Source organism: Danio rerio, chromosome 4, assembly GCF_052040795.2.
Source record: "Danio rerio strain M-AB ecotype USA chromosome 4, GRCz13ab, whole genome shotgun sequence".
NCBI classification, from domain to species: Eukaryota; Metazoa; Chordata; class Actinopteri; order Cypriniformes; family Danionidae; genus Danio; species Danio rerio.
The window spans coordinates 33,578,313-33,591,839 of record NC_141024.2 but is presented as its reverse complement, the minus strand read 5'-3'; the positions used below and the strand labels follow the sequence as shown (position 1 = coordinate 33,591,839).

Below are 13,527 nucleotides of genomic sequence, written 5' to 3'. Positions count from 1 at the left end.
TCTATACATTATTATTTTGTGTTGTCTAGAATTCTCATGAAACTCGTGAAATTAAAATTCATGCAAAATATTTTTATAAGATCTTATTTCGCTGATTGATTTCTGTTATTTATTTAAAATATTTGCATAATAATAATAGTTTTATAATAATAATAAAACTTTTATTTATTTGTAATATAATTATATTTAAAATGACAACTTTGTGAGCCTTGACCAATGCATTTACCAAGCCGCTGTCAGCAAGACTCACTTTGACACTTCTCTGCAGCATGTGAGCGACACAGTATATATGAACACATGAACTGTCGCTCACATGGGTTAAAGCTGTGAATGAAGACATGCAATCGTTAAAAGAAATTGTAACCTTTACTCTTACCAACCTAACTAAAGGCAAAGAAAAAGGGGGTAAATTGTTTTTTTACAATTGAGAGAGATAGTGATGGTCTGACAAATACAAAACATGGTATTTTGCCAAATGGTACAGCCAGCAAAAAGGTGTGAACTATGACAAGATTTTTTCTCCAACTGCTAACATGACTAGTATAAGAGTGTTAATGCAAAAGCTGTGCAAGAAAATCTGATTGTTCACCATTTATTCATTTTCTTTTCGGCTTAGTCTCTATTAATGTGGGGTCACCACAGCGGAATGAGCCGCCAACTTATCCAGGACATGTTTTACACAGCAAAGGCCCTTCCAGCTGCAACCCATCCCTGGGAAACATCCACTCACACACACAAACACACTCACACTAGAGTCAATTTGAGCTTTTACCCAATTCACCTATACCACATGTCTTTGGACTTGGGGAAACTGGAGCAAACACATGCAAACACATTGAGGACATGCAAACTCCACACAGAAATGCCAACCGACCCAGCCGAGGCTCAAACCAGTGACCTTCTTGCTGTGAGGCGAACATGCTATCCATGGGCCACCGCATTGCCCCTGATTGCTCACCTGATGGATGTAAAAACAGCGTATTTATATGCACCAATAGAATGTGACATTTTTTATAGAAACACCAGAAGGTTATAAGTAGGCCCACATAAAATCTGTGTGCACAGAAATCCGCAGAATTTAGCCCATCATTGAGTCTATTTATTTACTTGTATAAATGTGTGTACATTTATTTATTTTTTCAGTTTTTCATTAATTTCAGTAATATTATTAACTAATATGAAAATGTTTATTTAATTTATCTACAATACAGTGTGTAAAGTAATATTTTCTGTCTTTTAGTAGAGATATTATAGAAGAGACTTGTTTTGTTTACCAAACAAGTGGATCTAGATAGATTTGCATTATAAAAAGCTTTTAATTAAGATACTCCCAAAATAACACCACATAAATCCGCAGTTTTTATTTATTTATTTATTTTTTATACAAAATTCTCAGAAGAAATAGCAAAAAAGGTCAAGATTCTGTTTGGCCCTAGTAATGAGGTAAAATCTGAAAGAAAGAGAAACCGGTGTGTAAATTGAAAATAATCACTTTATGGACTCAAGCAGTCAGGCAGGAACTAAAACAAAATGTTGATTACTTGGGTGAAGACATTTTTGCCCCTCGTATTCTTCAGTATATCTTCATTTGCATTCAGCAGAAGAAACTCAAACAGGTTTGGAACTGGTAGAGATGAGTAAATGACAGAATTGTAATTTTTGTGAACTACCCCTTTAATGCTTCTTTAAGGTAAAGTTAAATATGATTCCAGAAGATAAAGAATGACAAGAAACAGACACTAAGAGAAAACAATTCATATATAAAAAACTCAGGAAGTTGTAGAAATAGGAAAGACCCTAATCACAAGGATGAGATTTAGTAATGTGTTCTAGACAGGGCCGGATTAACCAATGGGCCTTATGGGCACAGGCCCAGGGGCCCGTGCGCACTAGGGGCCCCTGCGAGGGGGGAGAAAAAAAAAGACAATTTCGGAGTGTCTTTTTTGGCCAATTGCAAATAGCGCATCTAGTTGGAATAAGCTATTCAGGGTTTACGCCCATCGATGCCTGATTGATAGAGACAAGACAAGTATAGAGCTGCTGTTATCAACAGTCGCAGTGGCGTACCTTGTAAGGCGCCCTGCATCGTCTTTTGACGCGATTAATCATAAACTCGGTTCGAATCCACCAACAGCTGAACTCGTGCTACTTTTTTTCTCCCCTTTACATATCAGATTGGAAATATATTTATTTTTAACAGGAAGGAAACATTTTTTAAAAATAATGCAAATGTGATATAAAGTCACAAGTGTCTCGTGGGTATTTAATAATGTTTAGCCTTATTATTATAGGTGACTCCCTCTCTGCAAAAACTATATTGCTTAGACAACTGTATTTCCTCTGAGCCAAAAAGTCGGGAACACATATTAATATTATTATTATATTTAAATTGCCTTTCTATCTTTAACTAAACAGAATGCTGTAATTGGTCAAGCGCGGAAACGTCAGTTTTGTAATAACCCGCACTAAACTGAGCGGACTTTAGTGTAACGTTATATCTGTCATAGATCAAAAATGAGTGGACAAGTGGATTTAGCAAACGCGAGAGAAAGAGGAGAGGAGGCATCTTTATTGAGGCATTTTCCATACACACCATCTTTAAACAGACCCATGATCAGGAGAATGAGGGTACAGAAGAAGACGTTATGGTAACTTTAAATGAGTAGCTAGCATTAACCAGGCGGAGGGGGCTAACGGCAGCGCAGCGCGGACTGGATTCATTGTGTAAGAGACAGACAGAAAAGGAGAGAGAGAGGGAGAGAGAGAGAGAAAGGCCTAGAAGAGGAGAGAGACGGGAGAGAAGAGGTATAGTGTCTGTGATTTCGGATACTTTTAGGTTTATAATCAAGTCTTCATCACGAGAAGAGTAGAGAAAATACAGGGAGAGGAGGAGAGAGACAGTAAATCAGTGTTTGTATTATGAAAGACTCAGATTCATAGAACTCAGATTCATAGAACTGGATTGGAGAAGCATTGTGCGTTATATGCCATAGCAATAATATGCTTTATAAGTTTGTAAAGGCAATACATTGAAATACCCTTAAAAAAAAAAAAAAAAAAAAAAAAAAATATATATATATATATATATATATATATATATATATATATATATATATATATATATATATATATATATACAGTATGGCCACGTAGGGGGCCTTACAAGACAATGTGCCCAGGGGCCCCTGAGTTCTTAATCCGGGCCTGGTTCTAGACATGCAAGTCGTCATAAAGTGAATTAAAAAGGTTTTTCAAAATTATCTTTAAAATGTTTTGATCAGCTTCAAATACTAAATATGTCTGTGTGTGTGAGAGAGAGCTGATATAGTGTAAAGTGAAAACGAGGGAGAAATTTATCAATAAGTCATGACTCATGACAGTAGCAAAAAAAAAAAAAGCTGAACAAAATGACTTTTATTTTGGCGGGGTGCTGTGACGTCATAAGGCGGCGCCGCTTTTGCGCTTTATTTCAACAGGAGAAAGGTTTGTTTTCAAGCTTTTACACTTATATAAACCGATTGATTACAGTTTAAGGTTTTTTTATCCGATGCTAAATTATGTACCTGCTGTTGACAATATTATTTTAACCCTTTATACAACGTTACTATTTTACATAACTTAGAGGTAAAGTTGGTTTTATATTCACACATTCTGACTTCCACTTAATATAATTTCCTAAAAGTATTATTTGCAAACTCTAAATAGTGAAATCATATTGGCAGCAAATGACTATCAAAGTACAACAGTGTTCACTGTCAAATAAACAGTGTTAATATTGTTTTTAATTCACACTTGCATCGAATATTCAAAGTAACATGGTAAATAATATAGAGACTTCTAAATGAACGAGTGTGTAAATATAAAACTAACTTTATGGTTTATATTACCTATATTGTTTGAATAAAGCAACAGAAAAGTGTGTAATAAGTGTCCTAATGATGAAGGTTTACTTGATTCAATAGCGTAATATCACTCCATTCTAAGTATACATCACTATATATAATAAACGGAGTACTACTTTTAATCAGCTCATTGTTTCTTGCTCGGACTCACTCTTTTACTTGATTTCTTTTTAATTACTCTCATATAAAGAAACTGTTGCAGCAAGTGTTGAAGATAAGTTATTTTTGTTTCTGTTCATTGTTTTATTCATTTTAAACAGGAAGTGTCCGAACACAGAGAAAAACTCGTGCTGAAGCGACTGATCTCCACACTGTTATAAAGATGGCGTTTGTTAAAGAGGAGAGTGAAGATGTGAAGATTGAAGAAACATTCACAGTCAAACAGGAAGATCTGCAGGAACAAACAGGTTGGTTTTCATTCTCAAACACCAACTCAGTCATTTGATCCTCATTCAGATATATTTTAATAATAAGAATACTAAATTAATCCATCTTGTAGCCCTGAGTGTGCTGCCTAGTTCTACTAAATGCACATAAGCACTTATTGAAAGATAGTAACAAGTTTCTTTTGTTAATTGTTCTCATGTCTTTTGTAATTCTTTTATGCATTAGTAGTCTCCCATTTTCTCTACCTTCTTAAGGTTATTGCTTTTCTTGTTCTACTGTTTGTAAAGAGTTCTTGAGAGCACAGGCGCTATATAAAATTAATTAAAAATAATAAATTAAAGTTTAACTGAGCTGACGATGTTTGACCTACAGTATTCTCATAGAAGATATCTGCTATTACGGTGATAGTGTTGGCTTAGTAATTTCCATTTGCATGTCATGTTGATCACAATTCCCTTTTTCCCCTCAACTTCTTTATGGGTTTAAACCTTTTTCTAGTAGTTGTTACTAGTTCTTACAGATTTTATCTGAGTTAGAACACACAAGACTCACACATGAACATTTACTCAAAGGAGAAGAACCACCAAAATGCCTTTATTGCAACAGAAACCAAACAGTTAAACATATTCTTGTGGAATGCCCCATTTTTAATGTTATTAGACAACAATATTTATCTGGAGAGACTTTAAAGGAAATATTTTTAAACGTGAATCCATCTAAAGTTGGAGAATTTTTATCAAAAGGAAATCCTAAAAAACGGTTTTAGATTTTTTTCTTATATATTATCATTATTATTATTATTTATATGTTTTACCTTGTACATTATTTATTGCTGTTGATGACTTTTAATTGTTAGAATATTTTTACTTGATCTATTTTCCTTTTGCCATGACATAGCCATAGACGCTGAAATGGCAATAAAATTAAAACTCTCTCTCTCTTTCTCTCTCTCTGAGTTAGAACTAAATGAATGTTATAAAAACTAATTACCAGGGCTATTGTGTTTAAACAGGGTTTATGCGGGGTTGTAAATTACAAAATCAAAATTTTAGGCCTTAAAGTCTTAAATTTACTGAAATGTTGTATTGTAGGTCTTAAATCTTTTTTAAACAAGTCTTCATTTTCCTTTGTTCATGTTTTGCTGCTCAATCTGGTCAAACCCCATACAATCACCAACAATCCATCTCAATAAAACAGTAAACTTTTTATTCAAAAAGGTCATTTTAACTCTATTTATCATAATGCTTAAATTGTTTTCCTTACAGTAACATATGTTTAAACGTGCTCCATGTATTTACTGCTGAGGACAGACTGTTGTGCATATTTTTTTTTTAATTTTTTAAAAACTTTTAATGCACTTGTTAATTGTTTTTTTGTTTTTTTAAAGAAAATTTATGTTGGAAAAAAGTGAAGTAGAGCTTGCTTGTTTTTACACAATATTTAAGATCTTTTGCTAAGAAATATCTAAAATATTAAATGTTTTTATTATTCATTTATTATTGTATAATTAAATGTATAAAATTATTATTATTTATTTTTTGATAGGGAAAATAAAATCCTTTCTATCTGGGCCATTTGAAAAAATCTTTAGCCCTTTATGAGTCTAAAATTTCATAATGGTCTTAAAAATGTCTTAATGTCTTAAATTTAACTTGGTGAAACCTGCAGAAACTCTGGTTTAAAGTATGTCAGAAAACGTGGATGCCCCCAATATTAAATATGCTGAATGAAATGGACACTAAAATAATTAATTATTATAAAACATTGTACAGTATTGTAAACTATAAGATGTTGCTTTGGGATGACATGAGACAAAACAAACACATTATAGTGGAACAATAACGTTTAGCATTGCACTGACTACAACTGGCCAACAAACTAGTCTAAAAATGACTTTTGCTGTTTAAGAAATGGATTACAGCATGCTGATGATAAGCAAACATTTGAGCGTAAAGTTTGTCAGTATTGACCAAATTCTTCACGTACCAGCAGGCACCGCCATTGAAATCTTTTTGCTTGAGACTTTTTTTTTTAAAAGATGAATTTTTAGATTCTAAAAACCGTGTTATGCTGCTTAGGCATGGGACAGTTTACAAGGTATACCTCGGTTTGAGAAAAGTCAAGGTTTTAAAACCGCCAATATTTTCAGCTGTATTGTTCCTACAGTATATACTTTTTAAAAATGTTTTATTTTAAGTTTTTTAGGACAACAGTATCTCCAGGAGAAAATGTATCCAAATTATGAGGTTTTAAATTGTAAATAAATCTGTATTTTTAAAACAAATGAAGACAGCAGTTGTCAATTATTCATTTGAATGATTTTGCCAGACATGTTTACTGCTCCAAGATATTGTAAAAGTTTCTCCAATGAAAATATTTTGTTCAAAGGGAAAAAGTACAGTTAAACCATGATATTTTTATTCAAGCTTATCATACCGTCAGAATCTTATACTGGCCCATGCCTAATGCTGCTTGATGTTGCAAAGTCATATTTTCTTATTTTATTGTTTTTTGTATGTATAGTCATGAACACATTTGTTTGTGGAGCAAGTTTATTAATCCTGGTCATTTCTCCAATAGGCAATTGAAGTTCTAAAACAATAGCATATGAGTTCAGGGCCCTGTTTCAGAAAGGAGGTCAAGTGAAAACTCAGAGTATTTTAATCCTGAAATGAGAGAAAGTCTGGGTTATCATTTCAAAATGGCAGGTTTGTCAAACTTGAGAAAGCAGGGTAAGCCAGTTTCTGAAAGAGATCTAACTTTAACTGCGAGTCAGTTACCGTGGTAACTTACTCTGTGAACCTACCTGGTCAGTAGCAGGTTTTATTCTCTAAACTCGTGAGTTTTTGTCAGTCTCCTTTCCTTTTTCTCGCTTAGCCTTACGTTTCCAGCCACCTATTTTTAAGTGCATTTTGGATGGGCTATGAGCATAAAAAAATTGGTTGATGGAAATGTCATGATGCACATAACTTTTGAAATATTGGCATAAAAAACATGCGCATAACTGAGTAGGATAAACTTTTTATTTTATAAGAAAAGATAAAACTTACGTAAACTACGCAAGCACCTTTACTGAACAAATTCCAGTTTGTGCATTAAAAAAGGTTGGTTATAAGAGATTTTATGATGATACAAATGTGTGTGAATGCACAAACCAGCAGGCTGAGCACACTGCAGAGCGTCTAAAATGTTGTTTTGGTCATTCTAAAACACCTGAACCATTTCAGTATTCATGTTATTGTATCATTAATGATCTCCAGAGCGTCTGGAGTGTGTCAAGAGTGTCTGTTCTCTGCATCTCATGGCTTCAAACGCCACCACATGTTCATTGTCCTCTGAGGGGAAAGTCATTTATTAAATAAGCAAAAGATTCATGTAACTTCTTCTGCCGTAATAAATTCTATTTTTACTGTTGATACTTGGAACCAGTTAATCAGGATGTGACGATTTTGTTCTCTTTGATTCATTGGATGGAAATGCTGATTTATTTGTGTATTTTTCATACAATATTCCAGTTTTGCAAATAAATTTAGTTCTCATTTTTGGATGGAAACACAGCTATTACCAACATTTCAGTCTCACAAAGAACAGTACGTCACGTATGAGAATGGCTTGGCCTTTAATGAATAATTAGCTTAACATTACAGACCTTCGACCGGGACATGTACTGTATCTATGAAAGCCTTCTCACATTCTTATGTCCATGGAATCGGATTCTTTATGGCTTTAGCCATGTCTTCTAAAGACATTCCTCTCAGACTTCCCTCACATAAATTGGGACCCAACTTCATTGGACCATTTCCCATTATCAAGGTGTTCAGTCTAGTGTTGGTTCAACTCAAATTAAGTCTAAGTTTAAAAACATTCATCCAGTCTTTTTTTCAGGTGTCTAAGATCAAACCCATGCTTCTCTCCCCACTGCACCCCATAACCTCTGCTCCTCTGCCTCCCAGACTGGTTGAGGGTGCACTCACATACACAGTGCACTGGCCCCTGCATGTGAGGAGGAGAGGTAGAGAGGTTATCAGTATCGGGTAGACTGGAAAGGTTATGGTCCACAGGAAAGATGTTGGATTCCGGCTCTGGATATTCTGGACCGCTCTCTCATTGATCAGTTTCATTAGTTCCATAGTGAGTCTTAAGGGAATGCCAGGGGCCGTTCTTGAGAGAGGGGGTACTGTCACCGTACCTCACGCTTTTGCTCTCTTCTCCTGTTCTGGGTTACAGATTATCTCATGTCATCTGCTTTTATTTGCAGTCACAGGAGCTCTCGTTTCCCTTTTTTCCTGTTTATACCACATCATTCCCTTCATGTTTTTCAGTATGTTATCGATCATTTGTGTGCATATTATTTTATTACTCACCCTGTATTTGTGTCCAGGACCGCTAGTGAGTGAGTGTCTGGTTGTTTTTTCCCATGAAACTTTATCAGCGCTCACCCGACCGGGTGTTTACTTTGATTTTTGCTTTTTCCGTTTCTCACTCCTTAATAAACCCTTGTTGTTTTTCTGCATTTGATTCAGTTTTTTTTTGTTTTTTGTTTTTTTTTACTTATGACACAAGAATTTTCTTTTTCATTTGTGTTTACATGTCTTTAGATTTTGGCATGATGTCTAGCTTTTGAGGCTCTTTTTGTCTACTTCAGACAGGTCCTATTTAGGTAATTTCTTGATTGAGAACGTGTGGTAGTTATCAGGTCTGGGTGTGGCTAGAGAACTTGAACCCGGTGTGATAAATAAAGTTATGTTTAATGGGGAAAAACATTTTCACACAAGTCTGTGTAGTTCAGTGTTTTGTCTTCCTTTTAAGAATAAAATTCTTCATTTAAAAACTGCACAATGCATTTAGTTATGTTATCTTTGTCTAATATTTACATTTGTTTGATGATCTGAAACCGTTAAGTGTTAGTATTCTGCATTGCATTCGTTACATGCAGATTACTAAACCAGAGAACATTTGTCATCTAAAGGTGCAGGTTTAAGGCTTTATGCAGATGTTATGCAGATATGTCTCATGTCTGTGGGGCAAATATTCTCAGAGATTCAGCTGCTTTTTTTCTGACAGGTTTACCAGTCAGGCACAGAATGAAATAGCATTCCCTATCTGCTTTACAAGTTTTTCAAAAACATGTTGTTTTGTGTGATTACGAATATATACAAATAGAAACTGGCCATTTACAGCTTTCAAATTTATGTCTCATCAATATGACCAAAATGCTCTGGGATTAATCATATGAGTATCCGCTTAAATGTGTATGTGTGTAATGGACACTAGGAGGTTAATATGACAAGATCAATCTAAATATGATCTGCTGTTTTTACATTTAATGTGCATCAAAATTAAAGTTTTCACTGAGAGTTTTAATGATTTACTAAAAGCTGAACTTTTTTTTATTATTTCAGACCTAGTTAAAGAGTATGAGAGGAGTAAAGAGGAGGAACATCATGTCAAAATTGAAGACAAAACTCATTTAGAGACTGATGATATTTTAAAAATGAGAGACAAGCGTTGTTTTACCTGCAATCAGTGTGGGAAGAGTTTGGCAAACAGAAGCAAACTAAAGATCCACATGAGGATCCACAATAGGGAGAAACTATTCACATGCACTCAGTGTGGGAAGAATTTCGACCAATCATCAAACCTTAATCAACACATGAGGATCCACACTGGAGAGAAACCATTCACATGCACCCAGTGTGGGAAGAGTTTCAGCAACTCAGCAAACCTTAATCAACACATGAGGATTCACACTGGAGAGAAACCATTCACATGTACTCAGTGTGGGAAGAGTTTCAGCCAATCATCATACCTTAATATACACATGAGGATCCACACTGGAGAGAAACCATTCACATGCCCTCAGTGTGGGAAGAGTTTCAGCCAATCACCATACCTTAATCAGCACATGAGGATCCACACTGGAGAGAAACCATTCACATGCAGTCAGTGTGGGAAGAGTTTCAGCCAATCACCATACCTTAATCAGCACATGAGGATCCACACTGGAGAGAAACCATTCACATGTACTCAGTGTGGGAAGAGTTTCAGCCAATCATCAAACCTTAATATACACATGAGGAACCACACTGGAGAGAAACCATTCACATGCCTTCAGTGTGGGAAGAGTTTTAGCCGCTCAACATCCCTTAATCAACACATGATGATGCACACTGGAGAGAAAGAGTATATGTGCTTGAAGTGTGAGAAGACTTTTATTACAGCTGCAAAATTGAAACGCCACCAGAGGGTTCACACTGGAGAAAAACCGTACAAGTGTTCACAGTGCAGTAAGAGGTTTGCTCGCTCAGGAACCCTGAAAACACATGAGAGGATTCACACTGGAGAGAAACTGTAGACATGATCAGTGTGTACAAAGTTTCACTTAATCAGGGCAGCTTAAGAAACACATGGGATGGTTTCTGGTAAGGCACCGACACATGTAGCAGCATAGAAAGAGCGCTTCCATACACACTGGTATTAATGCTCCTTTTTACATCATATATAATAACCTAAACCATATTTAAATGACATGGAGGAGGGACAAAAACAAAAAGGCTAGGACAAAACAACCAGTTAATCCTGAAAAAAATGAAATTTACAGACATCAAAGCCTTCCAGAAGAATATTAAATCTGATTTAACCGCCTTCCAAGATTCTCTCACAAAAGATGTGAAAATGGAATTAAGTAACTGTAAACAAGAAGTCAATCAACAACTGGATGACCTCATCACGGACCTAAATGCAACGACAGAAAAGGTCAACGAAGTGGGGCAGCGAGTTGGAGAATTTTGGAGGAGAACATTGCTGAGATGAAAGAAATGCTCTATCAATCCATTCAAATACAAGAAAATTTAAAAGAGAAACTGTGAGATCTAGAAACACACTCCCGTAGAAATAATAATCAGATTTTTGGAATCCCGGAAGGAAGCATTCTGAATGAAAAGGGAATTAAGTTCTAAACACCACCGCCGGCAAGACTTAAAATCTTTTTGGTAAACGGGCCGATCATGTACAATTCAATGACGGAGGCATCAAGAGATCTGAAAGAAAAAGGACTGATAAACAGCGAATAAGAAACTATTATAGGAATCCCTGGGAAAGAGAAACAAAGACCTTGGCAAAAGGTTGGAGTGACATGGAAGAAAAGTATGGAAAAACATCAAGCGAAGATCCGGGAAAAACTATGTGAATTTCAAAGGGACAACACTAGCTTTGTTTGAAAGGGTAAAACCTGACAGATCCTGACAAAAAACTCTTAAGAGACTGGTAAATCTTCTTGACTTGATTCACCGATAATGGACCAAGGTTATAATAGTTTTGGATTTTTCATTAGTTTTAGTTTCTATTTCGTTTTGACTTTTTATTTTAATTTTTTTATAATGTATTTATTAATTTTTAAGCAAAACAGATACAACAACAAACAAGTGAACAGAACCTGGGGAGAAAGAAAAGAAAGAAAAAAAAAGGGGGGGGGGGCATTAATTAAAGTAGCGATATTGCATCCTTGTTAAATCAATCCTCTGATGATTATGGAGGTTATGTTTAAACCCATATGTAACAAAAATGGATCCCACCTCTCATGAAATAAAACATCTTTGCCATGTAGGACACAAGTTAAGTAGTTAAGTAGGCAAACAGAAGGGGTGAGAGAGGGCAACCTTGTCTTGTTCCTTTCTCAATTTTGAACATAGAGGATCTACAGCCATTAGTGAGTACAGCACTAAAAGGCTCATTATACAATATTTGTACCCACTTAATAAATTGTTCACCAAGACCAAATTTATGTAACGTATGGAATAAAAAGGGCCATTTGATGCGATCAAACGCCTTTTCCGCATCTAATGAGATCACAAGACCTTCTACTGATTGTTGTTTAGCAAACTGAATCACATTCAAAAGACGTCGCATGTTATTTACCGAGTTACGGCCTACAATAAAGCCAGTTTGGTCATCCTTTACTAATACAGGAAGAAAGCCTTCAAGGCGGGTGGCCAAAATTTTTGAAAGGATCTTCAGATCTACATTTAGCAGTGATATGGGGCGATATGACGAACAGTACTCTGGTTGTTTTCCTTTTTTCAAAATTAAGGATATATTTGCCTCTCTCAGTGACTGTGGTAGGCGGCCTTTTCTAAAAGAGTCATTAAACATATTTAATAATGGATCCACTAATAAGTCTTTGAATTCCTTATAGAATTCACAACTAAGTCCATCTGGACCAGGTGCTTTCCCAGATTGTAAACTCTTTATTGCTGCTAGAACCTCATTTTTAGATATAGGGGCATTAAGGGGTAATGACTGATCTTCGGATAACGTGGGGAGATTAAGTGTCGAGAAGAAAAGCTTTGTGGTTTGTGTTGTGTCCCCTTTTAGTTCTGATTTGCAGAAATTCTCAAAAGAATCTTTAAATGTATTATTAATGAATATGCTGTCCATAGAGTGTTTACCGTTACTGTCTATAATAGATTGTATAGATTGAGAGTAAGATTTTTTCTTTGTTAGGTGTGCTAAATATTTCCTAGCTTTATCCCCATGTTCATACATTTTCTGCTTAGCAAAGTGAATTTTCACTTCTGCCTGTTTTGTTATAAGAGAGTCTAACGCAGACCTTAGCGCCATAATTTCCTTTAGTTTAACAGGGCTTGGTTTATTAATGTATGTTCTCTGAGCATCCCTAAACTTAGACTCTAAAATCTCTTTTTGTTCCGCTTGTTTACGCCTTTTACTATGTGTGTACTCTATTATAATGCCTCTAGAAAATGCTTTGGTTGTTTCCCATGATAAGGATGAATCTTCAGTTGAGACCGAATTGATGGACATAAAAGTGTTGAATTCCTCTGTAAAATATGTAACAAAGTTATGATCAGCTAATATAAATGGATGAAATCACCAACCACTGGCTTTATTATTTTGATTTCCAAAGGAAAATTCAGGGAAAACTGCCGCGTGGTCAGATATTATTATATCTCCGATTTTGCAAGATGTTATGTGCTCCAACATATTTTTGGGAGAGAATAGATAGTCTATTCTCATGTGACAACTATGAACTTTTGAAAAATAAGTGTACTCTCTCTCTGCAGGGTGGCAAGCCCTCCAAATATCTACATAATCAAAGTCTTCACACAGGGCCTTAAGTGTTTTAGCCTGTACTGATAGTTTCCCTGCTGGGAATTTATCAATAATAGGACATAAATGGCAATTAAAGTCACCCCCAATGAATAATGATTCAACTCCCCAG

At 35.3% G+C, this 13,527-nt stretch overlaps 1 protein-coding gene across 1 annotated transcript; it reads left to right on the top strand.

Annotated features, from left to right (window-relative positions):
• Nucleotides 1–3,432: 3,432 nt before the first annotated feature.
• LOC147844807 (uncharacterized) lies at nucleotides 3,433–13,182 on the top strand. The gene is made up of 3 exons (XM_087249210.2): nucleotides 3,433–3,483; nucleotides 4,163–4,309; nucleotides 9,692–13,182. Exons 2-3 carry the CDS (start codon nucleotides 4,225–4,227, stop codon nucleotides 10,642–10,644), a joined length of 1,038 nt encoding a protein of 345 aa, XP_087105336.2. The 5' UTR covers nucleotides 3,433–3,483; nucleotides 4,163–4,224; the 3' UTR covers nucleotides 10,645–13,182.
• The last annotated feature ends 345 nt before the right edge of the window (nucleotides 13,183–13,527 follow it).

Coding starts and splice junctions, on each gene's coding strand:
- LOC147844807 (XM_087249210.2), top strand. CDS start 4,225: ATGGCGTTTGTTAAAGAGGAGAGTGAAGATGTGAAGATTGAAGAAACA. Junction 4,310..9,691: donor AGATCTGCAGGAACAAACAG/GTTGGTTTTCAT, acceptor TTATTATTTCAG/ACCTAGTTAAAGAGTATGAG.